At 38.3% G+C, this 21,142-nt stretch overlaps 1 protein-coding gene across 1 annotated transcript; it reads right to left on the bottom strand.

Moving 5' to 3' along the window:
- Positions 1-4,695: 4,695 nt before the first annotated feature.
- Positions 4,696-9,921, bottom strand: LOC139718119 (kelch-like protein 36). Its single transcript, XM_071629603.1, has 4 exons — positions 9,866-9,921; positions 6,196-6,438; positions 5,179-5,405; positions 4,696-4,883 (listed from the first exon to the last, which is right to left on the bottom strand). The coding sequence occupies exons 1-4, from the start codon at positions 9,919-9,921 to the stop codon at positions 4,696-4,698; spliced, it is 714 nt and encodes a 237-aa protein (XP_071485704.1).
- Between the last annotated feature and the right edge of the window lie 11,221 nt (positions 9,922-21,142).

Here is a 21,142-nt window from a genome sequence, read left to right as displayed (position 1 = left end):
GCATTCGTTTTCAAATTGCAGGCCTGTGAGTTCTTATTTCTTTTCATTGGTACACCATGCAGGATTGTGAATATTTATTGGTGACATTGGTGACGTTCCAGAAAATATTGCTAGCATTATCTGTGAATCTCGCCAACTCCCAAAACATTCCATGATTGAGGCGGGGAAAAAAAACAACAAATGACAACACTTCAATATCTTGCCCATTGAAGATGCCAAACAGATATTTACTATTTGTCTAAACAACATACATACTTTTTCAACCATCATATCAGATCCAGAGAGGAAAGAAATTGCTTTTTATTTCTGCCTTCCATTATTACTAAATAGCAGCTGTGTTGTCATCTTCTTGCTGTTAATACAATTGTATATAAATATGAAATCTTCTGTGTGTATTTATGTTCAACCAAGCTACAGCTAACATTGGTTGATAAAAGACACCTCTCCATGTATATGTGCACAGAGATGCCAACTTTTGCATTTTTTGTAGGCCTACCAGTTTTGCTTTGTTGTTTGTTTGCTTTTTTCAAAAATTTGTTGGCCTATCAGTTTGTTTGTTTGTTTTTTGCCAAAAATACTGCAGGTTTCATGGAAAATACTGTTTTCGCATATTGTGTGACTACACACATCCATTGCAGGAAAGGTATTAAAAAGTATTGTTTATCCATCAAAAATGTGCTTTTTCAGCCCTCGGAATACTGCAATGCTGTTGGCATCCCTGCCCATATACAGTCCAGTTTAGCTAGACATGTACACAATTACAGGTTCTGAGAAACCCAAGTCTTTGAGGAGTTTGTGTTGTGTAGCTATTGTGTAGAAACAATATCATAGACACTAATGGAAAATAAACAGCAGAAAGTTACAAGACTTTAAGAAATGTTTAGCTGGTATGAAGATTGATGCTACTGACTACCTTATTATGAGTTTACAATTAGGCTGTGAAACATGTCTGGAGCCACCAAGGGGCAGTATGTTGGTGATTGTCATACTTGTGGCTACAACACTTCTACTGATAACTTTCCATTGGACATTTTCTTGCGTCTAATTGGCAACATTAAGATCATTGAAGTGTTTTCACATTCTGTACGACCTCACTAGAACTTTCGCTGCTCTCAAAATTCCTCTCTTCTGTAGGTTATGTTTTAAGTTTCTTTGAAAGTTGTATAAAGGTCACGACTGAATCTCTTGTGACTCCTCTGAATCTACTGAAGTTGAAAACCAACTCGAATGTAAATGTTGCTTTTTTTTATGCTGTATAATCTACCACCCTATGTCCATTTAGGTTGTGACATGGGTATTTGGTTACAAGGGGAAGATACTAGAAGGCTATGATTTTTAAGGTGATTTGAAGGTAGGGATTTCATCATGGAAATTGTGTGACTTATTCCACATTTCTGAAATATGTGAACTTTCTCTGGAAAGCTATATGTACTAATTTTTTCGTCTTTCGTTGCAATGCGCTTTCTTTTGGAAGTGCTCCATACGAATGTCTGCCTGTAGGGGTGGCTATCTTTAACGCTTTCAGTGTGTATACAGGCAAAGAACGTTGAATTTTGTGGATCGATGCACCGTGCAGATTCAGCAAGTCATATACCAACTCATTCTCTGCCAGTGCTACCCAGTTACTATGGCAACATTCCACTCACATCCAATCAGCTGTCATTACTTGGATAAAGATTAGGACTACTTGACTTGAAGTGTAAAAAAAAGAAGTCATTTATAGCAAAGCATCTCTATGGCAGATTATGCATTTCTACTTAATCCGTTGAGGATGGGCTGATTTTGCTATTATACGCATTTCCCATAGACACTTGCTCGAGTGTACTCGGGACTCATCCTTATCGGGTTAAAAAATGTGTTTGGAGCATTGCAGCCATTACTAGGCTTCAGCTCATTTGATAGAGCATGGTGTATTCTTGCTCGAGAATAACATATTCTGTAATGTTCACTTAATTTCCAGCAGTATCAACCTGGGCTAATGTGCAATATATTATTATCATCGTCATAGCTGATCATTTCCTTGCCCAATTACACTCACTGTGGTCTAACATCAGATCAGTATTTTGTATCAGATCCATTTTGTCATAAGAATGAAAATGAATATGAAAAGATCCATTTTGTCATAAGAATGAAAATAAATATGAAAAGATATAAAATGTACTTTCATTGACAGCTTCATGAAACGGCGATTAGAATAGAGCAATAACTTCCAATTATCCTCGTTGGAGAAGATAAGGGTACATGTAGTAGGTGTGGTGTGATTTGGGATCTCATCTTAGCCATTTTTTATTTCATTTATTGTTTTTCTTCTTCTTTTTTTTTTTCCATGTTGGAGTGGTTGCTGCCATAAAGAACCCGATCTCTTACTTTAACAGTAGAGCTCGAGAGACGCTGGACATGTTTTTATACCGGTACTTCAGGGATGAGGAGTTTTATCACGTAGTTCTTTCATATTATACTTTTATTTGACAGAAAGACATTGATTCCAAAGACTATAAATACATGAATTTGATGTGTTCTTCCCACAAGCTGCTGGTGTTGGAATAATAAAGTAATTTTGCCATCACATTGGACATGACTTGATATCATGTGTGTTTACACTGAATATTTTTATGTCGTTTTCTTAATTTTGTGTGCATGTTCACAATTCTTTGTAAATGTGGGGAGATGCATTAACCAAGTACTTTGTAAAAGTATGCAAACACACTTACACACATGTGATAAACAAATTGTACTGAATAGTATGCCAAATATCACATTTTTATTGATAAACCAAGTTGTTGTCCCATTCTCGCATTAGTTTGAAGCATTGGCAAGTACTATGTCGAGAGACCTTGTTTTCATCCATGTTTGAATATCTGTACTTTTCTTTTTGAAGTATTTTTGTTTGTGTTTTTTGCTGAAAAAAACAACAACTGGAGAGGTGGAATGTTGGTTCGTATACTTGGAAATCAAAGAGTGCTGTTCACATTATTCAGTCAGTACTATTTGGGCGTGGTCATAACTTTCATGACAATTAATTTATTTGCTGGTGTGCAGTTACATTGTGTGAACAGATACCATTATTGGCTCCTTGACAGAATGGTAGATATAAATTGTATTGAGGAAGTTTATACCTCTTAAAAGAAAAAAAAACGTACTAGCAAATAATTTGATTTACTGAACGCTAATTGACTAATGTGTTAAGTCTTTCCGATTAACTAGTTGAGATGATGTGTATATTCCTTTTTGCTGTCACAGTGCAGTGCAGGTAAGGAAGTCTGTATTGTGTGAATCGCGTTGTGCGAAGCGTGCTGTGCAATACATAGCCATTTTGTATTTCTGAACATTGTAGATAGTTTTTAAATGGTCTGTGGTACAAAAGGGACACTAATAAAATATTTTCTTCTCTTGAATATGTTGTCTGTTGTCAGTCTTTAACAATATATTCTTAAAAATGATTTCAGTATATACATTTAAGTATCTTTTTTACATTCTTTCTTACTGTGAGGGTTTATTAGTACATTTTGTAGTAAAACCTTGAGCTTATCGTATGATATTTGTGATTGAAAGCCGAATAAATAATAATAATAATAATAATAATAATAATAATAATAATAATAATAATAATAATAATAATAATAATAATAATAATTGTCTGAGGTATGGAATGATCTTGAGGGGTTGTTATGACATTTGCTTGAGACAAAAGTTATAATGATCCCTCTTTTGTTTGCCGAAAATTAAATCCCCTTTAACATCACTTCAGCTCTTTGTTGTTGCTGTTGTAGTAGTAGTTGTTGTTGTTGTTTGTTTGTTTGTTTGTTTGTTTTGTTCAGTGTGTAATTTAGTGTCTCATTCGTTTGTTTCTTGTCCGCATTGTGCAGTGGAGCAAAGGGGGAGGGGGTAGAAAAAAAAAAGAGGAGAAATGTTTGCATATTATTGGAGGTGATGTGTGATATCTTCCCGCCACTTTCTATTCAATTCTCAAAGTTTGCGACTCCTCACGTATACATGTACAAATGCATGTCTATGCAGGTACATGTACTGTTACGTGTACTTTGTTTCCCTTTGCATTCGACCATTAGAAGAGCTTGGGATCAAAATGCATCTAGACAGGATTCCTCGAACCTTTTTCTGAGTCTCTAGCAATAGTGGGGACAGTGAACAGATGAAAATATCCTGCATTCGGTATGGTAGAGATTTAGTACATACAGTGAACTGATTTTACTGTATCTCCAGCTAATTGTGTCAAGTTTATATGAATTAATATGGAGACAATCATGGCACGGTACACTACATTTTTTTTTTATCCATGATCAGTGCAATCTTTCATTCATCTTCTGTATAAGAATTCGAAAGATTGAATTTCTGGAAGATGCGACTGTGTTGCATGATTCACATAGCCGTGATTTCTTTATTGTTATTTTTGAAGCGGTCGTTTTCTTTTTTCTTTTTTATTCCCCTGTACAGTAGTTGATCAAAACAGTGATCTCTATAGCAACTGCACTCGGAGCATTTTTGTTTGTATGAGGACTTCAGAAATTGAATGAAAGTATGACAGCCATTCGCTGACTCGGTACTTCTTGCTGCAAACGTCGGTAGCGTCGATGTGCACAAGGTTCAAATACCATGAACGCATGGACAGGAAGAAAGCCGAAAGATTCAGCCCATTATCGGTAGTACAGTTCCTCTCGACTGGATCGCACCGTCTGTTTACGTGACGAGCGAAACGCGGTGTATGTAAGACGCGGGAATAACGCAGCAGGCGTGGCCGACGCGGGCTTGGGATGCGGGACAGTCCCGTTTGTCCCAACGGGAATTGGACGCGTCGAAGCTTCTGATGATGGTGTTGGGGGCTCCAGAAATGGGATTCACGTTTCCGACGATGATTATTTTGTTACCTGCAGTAAAACACAGCAAGAGAGATCTTACCAACTATACATCGTATGTATCCCGTCAGTCAAACAAAACAAAAATTGATACACAATGGAAATGAGTATGTCAGGATTTTGCCGTGTGGAATCGATAATACATCATAGAAACTAATTTACGTGTAACGAACATTGGTCTTACAAGATATTAGATATTCCCAGGAAATTTCCGCAGTCCGAATTTCTATTCCATACAAGCTGATGATGTATTATACGCCACTCTTTATCGAAAAGAAGTGGACAAGGTTTGCCGATGAGAACTTACCTATACTGACGGTGTTGTTGGTGTAATTTCCTTCTTCAGTCGTCGTCACTGTTTCCCAGCGGTCGACCGCGTCGTTGTAGACGTCAATGGTCGACAACGCGCCTGACTGAGACGACGAAGGATGAAGAGTCGTGTTGCTATAACCGCCAACTATGTAGAGTTGATTGTTGGTCCTTACCAGACAGGCGTGCCATCGCGGGACTGGCAGATCGGACATTCTCGTCCAGCTATTTGATGAATAATAATAATCATCATCTATTTCATCATCTATTATACGATTATATAATCATATAATTGTATAATTATATAATTGCATAATAAAATACCGGTAATTATCATAAAATTACATTATAGATGAACATAAATGAGGGAAAGGATAGAGAGAGGGGGAGGGGACGGGGACGACAGAAAGAATGAAACTGGCATATCGGACATTCTCGTCCAGCCCCAGCGTCCAGTTGAATGATAGATAATAATAATCATCTATTATATATCATTATAAAATTGGATGATTATATAATCACGTAATTATCTGATCATCACTATGATTATCAATGTACAATTGATGAATTTAGACGGGAGAGAGGAGAGAGAGAAAAAAAATGAGGAAGAGAAAGGGGTTGACGGGGACGACAGAAAGAATGAGTTAAAATGACTTTACAATTACTTCGTACAATATCCAGCAAGTGCCCATCTGTTGTGTCTTTCAGTGTTAGGCTACTCCCCAGTGCTTGAATGCATAACGCATGGAATGTTGCTACAATACTAAATTGATAAGATCCGATCATAAACCTTATAGATCCCCGGTCTCATGGTGAAGACACAATTTCAGGAGGACCAATTTTAAATTATGATATCAAACGGCCGGAAGAAAAATCGCCGCCAAAAATCAAACAAGCATAATTATGCTTGCTTCCTCAATGTCACCTTCGTTTGCGCATGCGAAATGTAGCATGCAAATTCTGTTGTTGGTTGTGATGAATATCAACAACCTTTTGAAATAGTTTTCGTCCGAACCTGTCATCGTGAGCCGAGTAGAATTCCACGACGGCAGTCGGATGAATGTGCGCTCCTTCGGTACAGTCGATGTGTGGCGCCTCGACGCCCGTGGTGAATGTCACGTGGTTTGTGGCGCCCCCTGCTATCCACATCCGATAGTGAAACACGGCAGCTGCCGCTGCGAAACGGGGGAAACTCAGCGGAGCGACGTAGCGCCAGCTGTTGGTGTACGGCGAGTACCTTTCAACAGTCGACAGAGAGCTGTGTATGGGTGGATTTGTTTGTTTGTTTGTTTGTTTATGTTCGAAACAAAGAATGAAGAGGAAGGTATCAAATGACTTCTAGGGGAAAAAACTCTTTCCAGCAAAATGCAATGCCTTTCTGCAGTTAAGATTAAGGAAAGATGAGAGACATATCGAAAGTGCAGGCATTTTCTGCATAAACAAACATTGTCTGAAACTCACAAATAAAACAAGGTCCATTTCAAATAACTGCCATAATCTTCGCCTCTACATTGATGTTTTCATAGGAAATGAGCTCTAAAATCGAGGAATTTAAGGGTTTTCTTATCAAGAGCAGAATAATAGGCATCTTCTTTCAGTTCTTTGCACGCCTACATTACACTACGCGCACTTAAGGCTGCGTTCACATAGAAGTATTCGGTATTCGGTATTCGCTATTCGCTATTCGGGCACCGAATACACCATCACCCGCACCGTCAACTCACCATCCCATGCAGTGAGGATTTCTTCCTCCTACATCCCAGCAAATCTTATTAACAATTTCTAAACTGCATCACAATGTCAGTCTACATGCTTATTTTTGCTAAAGGACAAATCCAGACCAAAAGCGTCATTATTTCATAAACGAGAGACGGTATACGCTGCAAGAAAATCGAACAAGCTCGATTACCACTTTGCTATACTTTTCGCAGCTATTCGTACTTTCGAATAGTGCCCTCTTATGTGAACCGGTGTGAGGAAATCCCATCGTTCGATTCAAGCTATTCGCGTGCCCTCGAAAAACGAGCCCGAACACCCGAATAGTATACTTCTATGTGAACGCAGCCTTATATCGGCCTACCCCAAAGAGATATAGTAATCTCTTTGGTCTACCCGCACATTTCACTTCGCTCCACGCAATGCCGATACGTCCGCTATTTCGCGCCGTGTACTCTTCTCTCTCTCTCTTAAGTGAAGACACTAATGCTGGTACACTTTCTTCTTGAGATCCTCTTGCACAGGTAGTACGTTGTCTTTTGAATGTATGTGTTTTGTGGTAATAATTTGCCTCTTTGTCTTGACAAGGGAAAACCCCCCATCTTGCGGATGCATGTATGGACCTCCTAATAAAACATTACCGTCAAAGTCGATCTTTCGCTTTGTCTAGAAATAGGGACTCTATTTCAACGTAAAGGTCCAGTTTACCTTTGGGAGCAGTGATTTGAAAAATGTTCAAGATATCGCCTTTCATGCATATGTGTAGGTCTGTTGTACCACAAAACACCCTGCCATATAAAATGTTTGCAATAAAGCCTAAAATGTAAGGAGATGTCAGTATTTTTTCTCAACAAACCAACTGTAGATGGTTTAGTCTGGAAACATCTTTATCATAACTATGTTCACATTTTGTATATTCAACAATACTTAACATGGATTTTACTGATTCAAATTTTCACAGTGGTTGTTTCTATCCCTAACTCACATTTTAGAACTACTTTAAAGCACTAAGGCTGGGTTTGTGTTTAATCTGCAAATGGTAAATTATGCTTTTAAAGGGAAACCAAAGCCCAAAGACCAATGTGGAAGCAGCAACATTAGTAGAACACATCAGTGAAAGTTTAAGGAAAATCGGACAATCGATGCATAAGTTATGAATTTTAAAAGTTTTGGTGTTGGAACTGCTGGATGAGGAGACTACTAGAGATTATGACGTATGTGTGGACAACAATATAAAGAAAATATGTTAAGAAAATTCCACAAAAATTCACTTGTCTAGCATTATGAAAGAGCACTTGACTAACCGCTTTCAGAAAGCAGGGGGAATGATGGAATGAGTAATTTTCATCAAAATGAATTTTTGTGGAATTCCCTTTACATTTTCTTTATATATCTCTTTGGGTTTGGGTTCCCTTTAACATTGCATTGGCACACTTGGAGTCGTGTCTTCGTGCAGTGTATACAATCACATACACATTCACACATACATTCCAAAATAAATACAGTTAGTCAGTAGATAGATATACTGTACAAATGAATATCTTATCCACATCCATAATGAGAAATTCAGTCCCCGTTGTGGTTGCAGTCTGAACAAAAGATGAAAAGAAGAAATTAATTACTGTCCAACAACTCTTACAATAGTCACACTTCTTCTCCAGCGTTTCAGAACCCTGAAGAATACGTCTGATGTGTCGAAAATTTGGCGCGAAAAATTTGGTGCGATGAAAAGTTGTTTGACGGTAATTCATTAAGCTTTTCTTTCGTTTCTTGTTTATACACATACGTATACTACAGATAGTAAATAGTGTATCTATAACAGGATTTATGATCGGTCATAACGGTAATTAAGTACCCTTATGTTGTCACTTCGGGCAATTAGGCATTTCTCACCCATGTATGGTACATTTAAGATCGTGCCCTATTTATGTAATGCACTGCATGTGTGTCGCCGCGTGTATGCACGACCTCCTCTTCACGACAACGACCAAAAGCATTTATGGGGTAGTATTCACTACCCGAAGAAAGTCAGTGTTCGAAATATCGAGGCTTAAGTTTAACTGCCTGGGGTCATAAACTTGCTTACTGCTACTAGAATTCCTTACCGATACGGCTATATAGGCCTACACACAATAACATTGTTAGAAAAGAGATACACGTAAACAATAGCTACATTTCTCACCTTATTTCCGGACAACACCGTTAAATATGGAAATATGTCGGCATCTTTTCAACTCACGCAATCATAATTATTGTATTGTATATATATACATTTCTTTGTTTTTTATTTATTCAATGGAAATGGAAATAAAATTGAATTGAATTGAATTGAATTGAATAATTACTTTTTTTTATTCATTTCACTTACGAGTCTAGTATGACCCATAAGTGTGGCGATATTGTAATTTTTATGGGCTTAACAAACATGCCTCTGATAACTTGGGACGCTGATGACGATTTGCCAGCTTGAAATGTGCGACGAAGATTGTAATGTAATTAAACTGCTAAAAAACAAGTTGATTTCTATCTTTCGGGTTCATGTTAAGTTTATGTATGAGCTTCTGACCATACCAACATTGACAATTTAGGGTTTTTCTGGGACGGACACCGTTCTAGGGCTTTCCATGGCTCCCTCGGTATTGAGCGCCGGTCTAGTCACATCCGGAGGTCTCTGGCTCGTATCCCAGAGGAATCCCATTTTCTTTGATCATTATACCCCCACCTACACATGTATGGAGGTATATAGGAGTCACTCTGAGGTCGGTTGGCGCGGGCGGTCGGTCCGCTGCAAAATCTTGTGGATCGAACTATAAACTCCCTCATTTTTGAGCTATTGACCCCGAATTTGGCATATGTGACCGCTATCATGGGTAGATGTGCAAGACACTTTTTTTCGTCAGTATTGCATAAATGCGTTGCCATGTCAACGGTATTTTTAATGAAAGACAAACAAACAAACAAAATCTTACACTCCATTGACGTCTTGTCCACCGATAACGTAGAGCTGTCCAAAGAGTGCCACCATATTGTGGTATGATCGAGCCGTGCCCACGTCACACAACCGACGCCATTTGTCATCTTTGACGTCATATTTGTGAAACAGCCGACAGGGTGCTAAATCACCTTGCGCCCTTGTCAAGTTTAATATGTGTCCTCCTGCATATAAATAGTGTTATTTGCAACAGGGTTGGTTAATAGCGCAAAATGTACACCCCTATACTTCAATGTTACCGACATGAAGGTCAGAAAAATAACGTAATGTGATGAAGACAAAGATCTCTATAAATGTTATAATTGTACTTCAGCAAAGTAAGAGCAGTCATGAGGTTTTTTGTTTGTTTGTTTTTTCCAAATAGATGTCATGTTCTGGATTCCTTATATCAACAAGAAAACACAAAATATAATTTGCAGCTGCAGTGAGCCAATCGATATAAGGCGATCGATCAACGAATTGTTGAGCAAAACTTGTAATGACCTTAATTTGTAACAACTGACATCACATTAATCACCTCAATAAGGTCATGTAGATCATGTGCCTCGATTATTGTCTCAGGTAGCACTGATGTAAATGTTTACGACTGAAATTAGATGCCTTCGTCACTATGCCTGAAGCGTATACAAATACAGTATTACATTAATGTAACATAATCTTTCTCGACGAAAGAACAACAACGGCAATGTTTATTTTCGTTCACAAAGTCAAGGAAATCAAAGTATGGCTGACAGGTACTGAAAAGTGTTAACAAAATGACAGAAACTAAAGAAGAAGAAGTAGAGCCTGTATGTAATGACGACAGCTTATAAAGCCCCAAGTTTTGTATGAGGTACTAAAGTAATCTTACCCGAAACGTAGATGGAGTCCTGTATAACGCAGACAGCATGGTGATCGATCGCGATTGGCAGTCTCCCGAGCGCCGTCCAGTCCGCCAGTGTCCCGTCCTCGAAAACTTCTATGCTCCTTCCTTGATCATAGTATCCGTTCCTTGGGAGTCCACCCACACGGATTAGGCATTCGTCGCCAACAGATGACATCTGGCGATATCTCGTCTGTGTCGACGAGGACCATTTAGTGGCAGATGGCTCTCTGAACTCAGTCGAATGACACTGATCCAAGAAAGGTACTGGCAGATATTCCATATCAGCTCCGTGGTCTGACGGAAACTGAGCTGCTGCTCTCGCCATGGTCTTCCTTCCACCCGGCAACATCGCTTTCGCTGGACGCTGGACTCGCCCCGCTTCTGCTGGATGCTGATAACTTCCTCCAGTCAGTGAAAAGGGAGAACTGCGCGATGAAATTACTCGTGGAAGTCTGTTGCTATGCAGGCTTGCCGGATGATTGCTCCTTTGCTCCTTGGTGCGGGAGGCTGTTGGAGGAAAATGTCCTCCTCTGACGGATGACGGTGGTTGATAACAATGTGGCGATATCTCAGGTTGTTGCTGCAAAGAAAATAGCACCGAACATTTTGTCCTTTATAATGACAAAAGTAAAGCTATGCTTATTTTTTGCTTTCCTGATCAGTTTTATTGGACGGCAAAAGAAAGGCGGAATGAATCGGTATGTTGATCTGCCCCGTGAAATGCGCTCGCATCCCGCCACGATGACTCTGACGAGAACACTCAAATATATATGTATATAGGGCCTACAATATTAGTCTTTGTTGGTATTTATACATTTCGTAAATAAATTCAGCAAGTATTTGTATTATCGGATGACGTTTCTGTAGCACATGCAATATCAGATTGTGGGATTCACACAAATATCCAAATATTTACCCGAAACGTTTCTAGAACTTACTCTCTTTGTCGAATCTCCTGCGTTTGATGTTGTCGTTCCTGTATATTCCGGTACGCAGCAGCGAGCTACCACCGTTGCGATATGTCGCCGGGTAACTGGTGGATTGAAACGGAGATTAGCTGGTGTAAGACCAGAAGAGCATCTCCGAGCATCCACTATGAAGCGCTTTATAGTTTCACACAGCAGAGCAGATGTCATCTCTTCCAGCAGATCGTCAACCGACTCTACCGAGATGCAGTGAAATCGGACGTGCCGGAGCATCGTCAGGTTTGAGGTTGTATCAGAGGCATGGTGGGAGATCCAGAGAAGTGCAGCGCGTAGAACATCGACCTCCGAGTGGACACATAGTCTGTCGTCTGCTAGAATCCTGACCGCGAACTTTCCAGGGCATAACGCAAATTGTAGACACTTGGCAATATCGAGAAATTCATTTCGGATGTGCTCCAGAATTACGGCATTGAGTTCATCCATACCTGTCGCGTGGGTCACGCAGAACGCGTTGATGCACTCTTTCTTCCAGCAACTCCACAAATATCTCCGGATGGCGTAGGTGAGTGATTCCACGGATAGAGCCAGTGAAGCTCGTAGGAGCTCGACAATACCGCTAAAGCTGACCTCGATGTGTGAGGTGTAGATGAAACGAAGTACTTCCTGAAATACCTGCGGGGACATGTTTTCGATTTCAACAATGATTGGCTGAATTTCGGCGCTCGAAGAAACGGCGAGAAACATCCGCTCAAAATATTCGCTGTTGGCAGCTAGGAGGACCTGGTGCGCATGAAATTTCTGACTTCCAACTTTGAAAGTGACGTCGCAGAACTTGCCTTGTGACCACATTTTGTTGAACAGCTGCAGTGTTTCTGCCTGAGAAGTCCGGCTCAACACGACTTCGCTGTCGACAGCGACTTCACCTGTTGGTGCCTGGGGGCGTCCTTCGTGTTCAATGAACTCTTTTCCTACGCGTCTCCAGCGATCTGTGGCTATGCCTCCATCAATGGTGCAGTCATTCACTGCAAGCCTGATTGTCCTGTTGTGACCAGCAGCAGAACTTTGCATTCTTCCGACTTTCCTTTCGCTGGGGAATCGATATTCAGGAGACAGCGAATGCTCGCAGCAACAAGTATTCGATTTCCTTTCCTCTGCACCTGGAACTCGACAGTTCCTGCTTCGTTCTGCAGCTCCCTCGTCCAGAGGTGCTCTGTTTGGCATCCTGCCCGTACCACGAAGTTGCCTCAAATGACTATGGTCCTTGGACTCATTTAGCGAAGATCCATCAACTTCCCTGATGCCGACATTGTCGTCTTCTTGTGCATTTCCCATCCTGCCTGAGCCAGGCATGCGACCTTGGCAAGTCATAGGCGGCCGAGACTTCATAGTCAAGCTGGCGTCTTCTCGAGTATCGCGTCCAAAACTGTCAAATACCTTTGCGTCGTTGTTTGTCTCATATTTGTTAGATCCCTCATGAGGATCGCCGGTAGCCCGACCTCGCGATTTGATTAGCCAGGAATCAATCTCAGAAGTAGCTCCGTCACCGATGTCCCTCCTGGGTTCTGGTGTTACAAAATTCCTTCTACCATGAGCAACTGGTTGCTGGACTTCGCTTTCGTTCGCTCGGGAATCATCCTCCGCATATTTCACACTGGACCCTCTCTTCCAACAAGTAGTCTCCCCAGTATCTGAAGATCCGGGTTGATACTTCGGCACAGATGTTCCTCTTTCCTTGGCGGCGCTTTGGTCATTATTTGTCCAGGATGGTTCTAATGAGGTTGATCGAAAATTACTTTCTGCACTCCTTTCATAATCTTTGGCGGCATCATTACTCGGTGATAATTTGCTGCTGGAAGAACGTGATAACTGCTTACTTTGGTCGTCCGAAGAGTGAGAATTCTATGAGAGTTAACGAGAGAAAGAGAGAGAAGGTAGCTTAAGGCAAAATATATCAATAGTTTTCAAAATAATCTTCTGATAGATGGATTTATTGGTCTATTTTGGAATGAAAAAAAAAAGTTGATTATTCTTTTATTAATCATCTATCTTTCTTATTCATTTTCTTGGCGGTCTGATTGGATCTATGATAAAACTCAGTGATTATTTCAACCCAATGTCAAGTACCCGCGTATGGCCATTTTGTCAATCCAAGATGTGTCATAAAAAGAAAGCATACGAGATTGGTACTCAACCGTCAAAGCAATTTGATGAAAATATTTACCATCTACACTCTAACTCCACTCCCCATTTGAGTTCCAATGACTTCTGCTTGCCCTGTTCGTTGGGAATTATACTATAGGGACGAATTAGCCTTATTCTTATTCCAAGGTTCATTAGTCCGAAAATGAAATAAGGTCCGTTATTCCGAAGATTCGTATAGGCCTAAATCCAAAATTGAAATAGGGCATGTCAATCTGAAAATTAAAAGAAGGTGCGCAGTAAAGAGCCATTAGAATTATAAACCTTATTTCGTTTTCCGATAAATGAACCCTTGCCATAGCAAAACTTTTTCTTTTAAACATCTTCCGAATAACGAGCCACATTTCGTTTGCGGAATTACAAACCTATGGAATAATAAACTTTATTCCGTTTCGTATTAACGAATCTTCGGAATAAGGAAACTTGCTCACACTCTTTTAATATTCTACTTACAGTTACCCTGTTTACACTGGCTGCCACAGGCTCGTCAGTGCGGCCGACGTGGCGGTAATCCTCAATGTCCTCACATGAACAAAACTCTTCCGCCGAGCTCCAAAAGTCCTCTCCGACACCCATCATATTGCTATTATTGGTGGATTGTGGACGGCCCATTGCCTTATAATCTCTGGAATCGGGTCTCTCAATAGGCACTCAGCAAACTCTTGATTCCTTCAGATATCACTAAAATATCCGAGGGGCTTGTAAAATATCTATGTCATATCTTAGACGCCGAATGATGACAAGCCATACGCCATGCACATGCAGGCCATCAGTGCTTGATCATTACTTTTACGTCCTTAATCTCCATGACGACCGCGCGCTCGGGATGTTTCCCATGTTGTTTGATGTGTCGCGCAGTGCGCATTGTGTGCGCATTCAGGAAATGTGCTATTCATACGTCATGCTCATAGGGGACGCTGCACATCTTTATCTCTGTCTATCAAAGACACATGGTAAGAGCTCCGATGAAAATAGAAATATTCTTCGAAACTTAAGTTTTGACGTATATGATTAAATGTATTATAATACCTTTATTAGTTTCATATACACTAAACAAAGAAGAAAGTAAACACTTTTTCAGGTTCATATTTCTCATAGTATATTTGGCTAAATATTCATGTTTTATATACCATGTTAAAAGCAATTTAATTGGCTATCAACCTGGTAGGTCAGTTAAAAAAAAAAAGAAGGAAATTTTACGCATGAGTGAACACACTCGTTTTTCTCTTCCAAGACACAAAAGTAAAAATTGCAAAAATGAGCAAGTCAATCATGCGTATGTGCTTTTCCATAATGAGAACAAAGGGCAACTCAACACAATAAGAAACACAAATTGATTTGCACATTTATATCATCCCATGGTCTAAGCCTAATGTCTTTGTAAAGTAAAAAATAATGGAGAAAATGGGGAATCTTTTGTCAATTCCAAATTCAAATGCCATTTAAGACACAATGTTAGCAAAAATGGTAGAAATTTGAAATGTTATTTCAAATCGAAATGATATTTGGTTCTTGAATTTGTCTCATGAATTCTAACATTCCTAAATCAAAAGAATGAAGTAAAGAAACTCTGTCCATGTTATCGCCTTTGCGGCTTACTCCCTATGTCATGAAATTGAAGTTTGATTCGACAGAAAATTCCTACTTTCCTCCGTTATTTTCCCACTCTGTTTTTGATGGTTGAATATATAAAGAGATACAAGGGAACGAAAACGCATTTTTGCTATTTCATTCATGTCTCTCATTATGTGGAGTTTTCTGCAACCTACCAGGATGATAGCCAATTAAGTAATCTTTGATATGGTATATGACACAATGTTGTTGTTTTTTTTTAAATCTTCTATGAAAAATATGTGCTGGAAAAAGTGTTTACTTTCTTTCTTCATTTCTTTCTTTTTGTTGTTGCTGAGTGTACATTGGATTTTTAAATAGGGCCTTCTTCACGAACTCTTCAACGAAGGTAGAATGTCAAGTGCATTTTTTTTTCTCTGTGCCGCTCGGAGTGAGTGTAAAATAAAACGAAAAAGTTCATCCGCGTAGCTGCTGCTTTGATATTATTTTAGTGTTGAAGAGATTACACTCCTTTTAAAGATGAAATGACGTCATTTTCGCCTAAAATCACTTGGTTTTTCCAGCGCAGCCTGATCTCCACCTTTCTGTCTGAAATACTGAGCATTTCACCATCTCTTTTTATCAGTTCATGGCTACGTAACTTTGTTAGTTACATACTAGCACGTGACAGTTTCATTCCTGTGAAATCATGTGATATGTGCTGATTTAATCATATGTAATTATATCTATACCTGTATTTATATATCATTATATCAAAAGTTGCAAATTATTAATTATAGAATATATGAAAAGATTTCATTAATTATATTGTGATTATATATTAGTTTATACCTTACGTGTAATTATGTATTTTATTATATGTATATATATATATATATATATATATATATATATATAAAGATATATTAAATGCCAATCTTGATTTTAATGAATAATCCGAATTTTCGAGGATCCTTCCTCTTCATCAGGGATGACAGCTTCGCACTAAGCTGTCATCCCTGATGAAGAGGAAGGATCCTCGAAAATTCGGATTACAAACATATGTACATATATACGATAAAATCCATATAAAGTGTTCAAGGCACCACAGACCATCTCAGATATCTAAGACAAGCTATTGTCGCTCAAATGCAGGCCTATATAGCCTCATATATATGTGAGCATACCGAGCCTTCAAACACATCACAGTACAGTGTTCTATCATCGCTTCAATGGACTGTCGAAAGAAGAAGATAAATCCAATCAGGTACCAGCACAAGTTTACACAATTCAGTCGTACATTTTACCTTGTTTCAGGTGAATTTCAGATGAGTTTAAGGCATTCTTCTATCAAGTTGGTCATTTCCCCTTTAAGGTTCTGATCTGTGCTGTGTTGTTTTGTAAATACAGAGTGTTTGGTCGGTGTATATTGGTCCGCCTTTGAGAGCCATGCAACGATGGTAGTTTATAGAACGAGCGAACATTATAAATATTTTTATGTTGTTTTATATCTGTAACAAGCTAACGTCACTGCGAATCGTCGAAAAATTCATGTGTCCTTCTATACTTTGTTTATAGTATACTCAAGCCTCCTGCTTGCCTCAGCACGCCAATTCTGTTTTCTGCCGCGTTCCATTTTTTTTTCTACATGACTTGTTTGTTTGTTTGTTTGTTTTTAAGGAACTTCTTGGGGTGTTTTTTCACCACGCTATCTCTTCCCTACGGAATCTTAAAAACGGGCGGGGGCGATTTCTTAAAACTGAACTTGGGAACTGGCGAGAGGACGAGTACTTATCCTGGAGTTTTGAGATGTTACCAGCTGGTCGGTGAGTTTCAACTCGCGTCTTCTCGCCTTGTCGCCCAAAACTCAGCGCCCACAGGAGAGAGAGAGAGAGGGAGAGAGAGAGTGCTAAATTCACTTCCTCGCGTTCTCGTATCAATATAAGATGCCCTACACGCGAGTTTGAACATGTGGAGCCGTCTGGGTGAGTTTCAACAAGACGCCTATACGCGCTTGTAATAATATTTTCCCTACGAAACTGAATGAGAACGGAAATTCTCACTTTATACAAGATATCACCAATTACTTAATACGCAGGTAGAATAACAGGCCGTAGTGTTCTTTGTTTTCGCTGATATTCAGATTTCATGAAATATCTCTGATATTTCTGCGATACTCTCCTGTAGCCAATAATGCCCTAATAAGTAGGACCTATTGTGCAAATTCATAAGCTTCCTAAAAAGGAAACAGTTCTCAGTTTATAGCAGCAGACTCCGAAAGGTAGTTACAATAGCACGTAATGAAAAATTATACCTTGTGCGTGTATGTAAACTTACCGGCCGAAACGGACATGGTGTTTTGCAAAGTTAAATTTTGAAAAGGAATGTAATAATGATTGTTTTGACATTTGCAAGCGTATGTGTTTTGGGAATATGGACTTTCATACTCGATAAACCGCATTCTCACAGTCATCACTAAACATGGCAATGATGACAGAACGAACACAATTTCCCTAAAGATCTTTATTCTTATAAAAATGTAAGGTTGCGTATTATCAACTAACATTTCATATTATACACAATCTTAACTCAGCTTTATATAGTTGATGCCAGTACTCATTATGAGTAGCATCGTATCAATAAACGTTTTTATTTACAAAGGCATTGTTACACTAGATTTTGAAAAACATGCACAGTTATCAACAACCAAAAAGAATAAAAACCAACTTGTACAGATATAAATACTCAAACCATTTATCAAGCAGCAATCACGTATTTTTGTTCAGAAGTCATAATTTCAGTTGAATTATTTGTGGTCTTTGGTTTCACAAACCGGCGGATATGTCAGAATCATGCTCACATATAGGAACAAGTACATGATTGCAAACTTCGTTGATTAACGTGTAACCTTTGACCATTCCAAATCCACTGCAAGTTGGTCTGTCACGAGACTGAATGTAAAATATCGAACTTTTTTCTTGCAAAAATCAAAGTTACGCTTCTGTTGACGATACAATTAAAAGCTCCCAGATAGATAAAGCTATTGGACAAATATTGCTGCAATTTTGGCCAACATTCACTTATTTCAGATCATAGTTTCTTTATCCGTTTGGAATTCACTACCTTTCATTACAATTGTATTTGACAAAACTATCGACATCAATGACACATCATCGTCTGTTAACACGAGCCCTGAAATATGTATACATACAGATGTACATATACATAATATTTATACATATACATATACATATACATATACATATACATATACATAATACATACACATATACATATACGTATACATGCACATACACATGTACATATACATACCATATACGTATAAGTTAATAAGATCTTACATCCAACATACCCATATACATAAAAGATCATTATGATTCAAGGCTCAACATGACCGGTAGCCCGGAGACCATCAAAAAAGAATAAGAGTGTGTACATTATTTCTATATGTGTGTGTGTGTGTGTTTCAGAAAAAGAGAGAATAACTCGCGTTTCAGTGATTGATAACTAAACGCATTTCAGCTAGCTACCGCGATCAGGGTTAAACTCAGTGTACTTTATGGTAAAATTTGACTAGACTATAAATTGTTGGGTTCTTTTTTTTTTTCGCACGGCCAAATTTCAGGGTATGATTTTATCAATCAAACAATAAAAGTAGTTAACCCTATGTTAAATACGATCACTTCATGAGTGGTTTCATGGAAAATTAGGTTTAAGTCTCCATTAAATATCGGAAATGTCAGACAGAGTAAACTTTTTTTTTCACATTGTTATCAAGGTATGTAACAACTTTTAATACTTTATAGTGTTATTTCGTTTTTGAATGTTTATTCATTAATCTATGTTTTCTTTAAAAGCAGGGTTGTCCCTTTCAGAGCCACAATGACCTGCTTTACAAGGGGGCGCTGCGTCAAGTTATACAAAAGCTACAATATCAAATACGGACTTACAAACATATACATATACATATATTACATATACATATATATAATGTACAAATGGAAAATAATTTATCAAAAACATACAACATAATACATGTGGCGGTCATACAAAATAGTAACTAAATATCAACAAAAGATTGAGGGGTGACGCCGGAGGCGTTTCTTGAAAGTTTGTAATGAAGGGGATAATTGAATGGAAATTGATAATGAATTGAACTAAAATTGGTAATGAATTGAACATTTCACTGGCGAAGTGTGAGGAAAAAAAAATGTTTGTTGTTGGCTTAGGTAGGTATAGCTGATTTGTTAGGACATGTCTTGTACGATATGGCCCGAATTCACGAAGGTGGTACAAATGAAACCATGGTTTAAACCATGGACAAAAACCATGGAGCGCCAAGTGTCGCATGGAATATTTCGTTACGAAATCAGTCATTTCGTCGATGAAATGATTATTTTGTAACAAAATGACAACATTTTGTAATTAAATGAACATTTCGTCCACGAAATGATAATTTCGTTAACGAAACGCTCATTTTGTCGACGAAATGACCAATTTCGTAACGAAATATTCCGTGTGACACTTGGCGCTCCATGGTTTTTGTCCATGGTTTAAACCATGGTTTCATTTGTTCCACCTTCGTGAATTCGGGACAAATGTCTACAAAGGTAAGGCGAGGCTATATAATTTACTATTCTGTAGGCCAGTATACCGTACTGATTCTCTTTTGAGTGGGTTGTAATTCAAGTGTATCTAATAAACTGTCAGTTGATGCTCGATAGTCTGTATTTAGTACCAAACGAGAGTATTTGTTTTGACACCTTGAAGTCTATGAAGATTCTTCTCAGTTAAAGATCCCCATACTGTACAACAGTTGTCAATGTGAGGGAGAATCAAAGAAAAATATAACTAAATTAAAATATCTTTTGTTAAACAATGTTTAATTCTACGCCATCACATAATAACATATACGTTACTTTTCTTATTACTTAATTTACCTGAGGAGACCTGTCGAAGTTTTGGCCAACCGTCACACCGAGGTATTTAAACTTTGCAACATTCTCAAGTCTTCATGGCAATTTCTAACTTTTAAATATTTTTCTTTCTTCGTAGTAACGGAACGCGGTGTTTGAAACACTTTATCATACCTGCCAATTTTCACATAATTAATAAAACAATCAGTTATTTTAATTTCATGCTTTTCTTTGTCGTTTCCTTTTTTTCTGATCACCAAATTTCATTGTCGGGTCATCATAAAATGAAAGTTGATAACAACAACAACAACAACAACAACAACAACAAAGGTTATTGTCGAGCCTTGTCTATATACGTATACATGTGTAATACACGCACATATTTGCATACACAGTATAACTGTTCAGTAAGATGATTAATTTGTTGAACAATAACACCACATGATAATCAATGTTATAGATTCACTATATTACCATATAGTGTATAGATGGTGCATACTCTGTAAAGCACTATTCTATTGATAGACTTTATATGCACTCCAATATAATGCATGATTAATCCTCACGCAATGAAAACGGTTCTTGCCCCAATTGTGCATTAAAATCACGTAGGCCTACATGGGCACATACTTACTAATATGTATATGTATATGTGTATGTATATGTATATCTTTATAAACTTAACATTTGCATTCTACCGTGTACAAGTGTTTTTCAAATTGGTTTGTTCTTTGTGGGGTTTCTTTTGTTTTGTCTTGTGTTTTTTTGTTGTTGTT

Source organism: Diadema antillarum, unplaced genomic scaffold, assembly GCF_040938485.1.
Source record: "Diadema antillarum isolate AM-2024a unplaced genomic scaffold, OU_Dant_1.0 scf00000089, whole genome shotgun sequence".
Taxonomy (NCBI): Eukaryota; Metazoa; Echinodermata; class Echinoidea; order Diadematoida; family Diadematidae; genus Diadema; species Diadema antillarum.
The sequence above is the reverse complement of the archived record's forward strand: the minus strand, read 5'-3'. Positions and strand labels throughout refer to the sequence as shown.

What these genes read in the sequence shown, in the direction of transcription:
- LOC139718119 (XM_071629603.1), bottom strand. Translation starts at nt 9,921, where the DNA reads ATGGTGGCACTCTTTGGACAGCTCTACGTTATCGGTGGACAAGACGTC. An exon ending in GGACAAGACGTCAATGGAGT is followed by an intron (nt 6,439 to 9,865) that starts GTAAGATTTTGT and finishes ACCCATACACAG; the next exon opens with CTCTCTGTCGACTGTTGAAA. An exon ending in TACTCGGCTCACGATGACAG is followed by an intron (nt 5,406 to 6,195) that starts GTTCGGACGAAA and finishes TTCATCAAATAG; the next exon opens with CTGGACGAGAATGTCCGATC.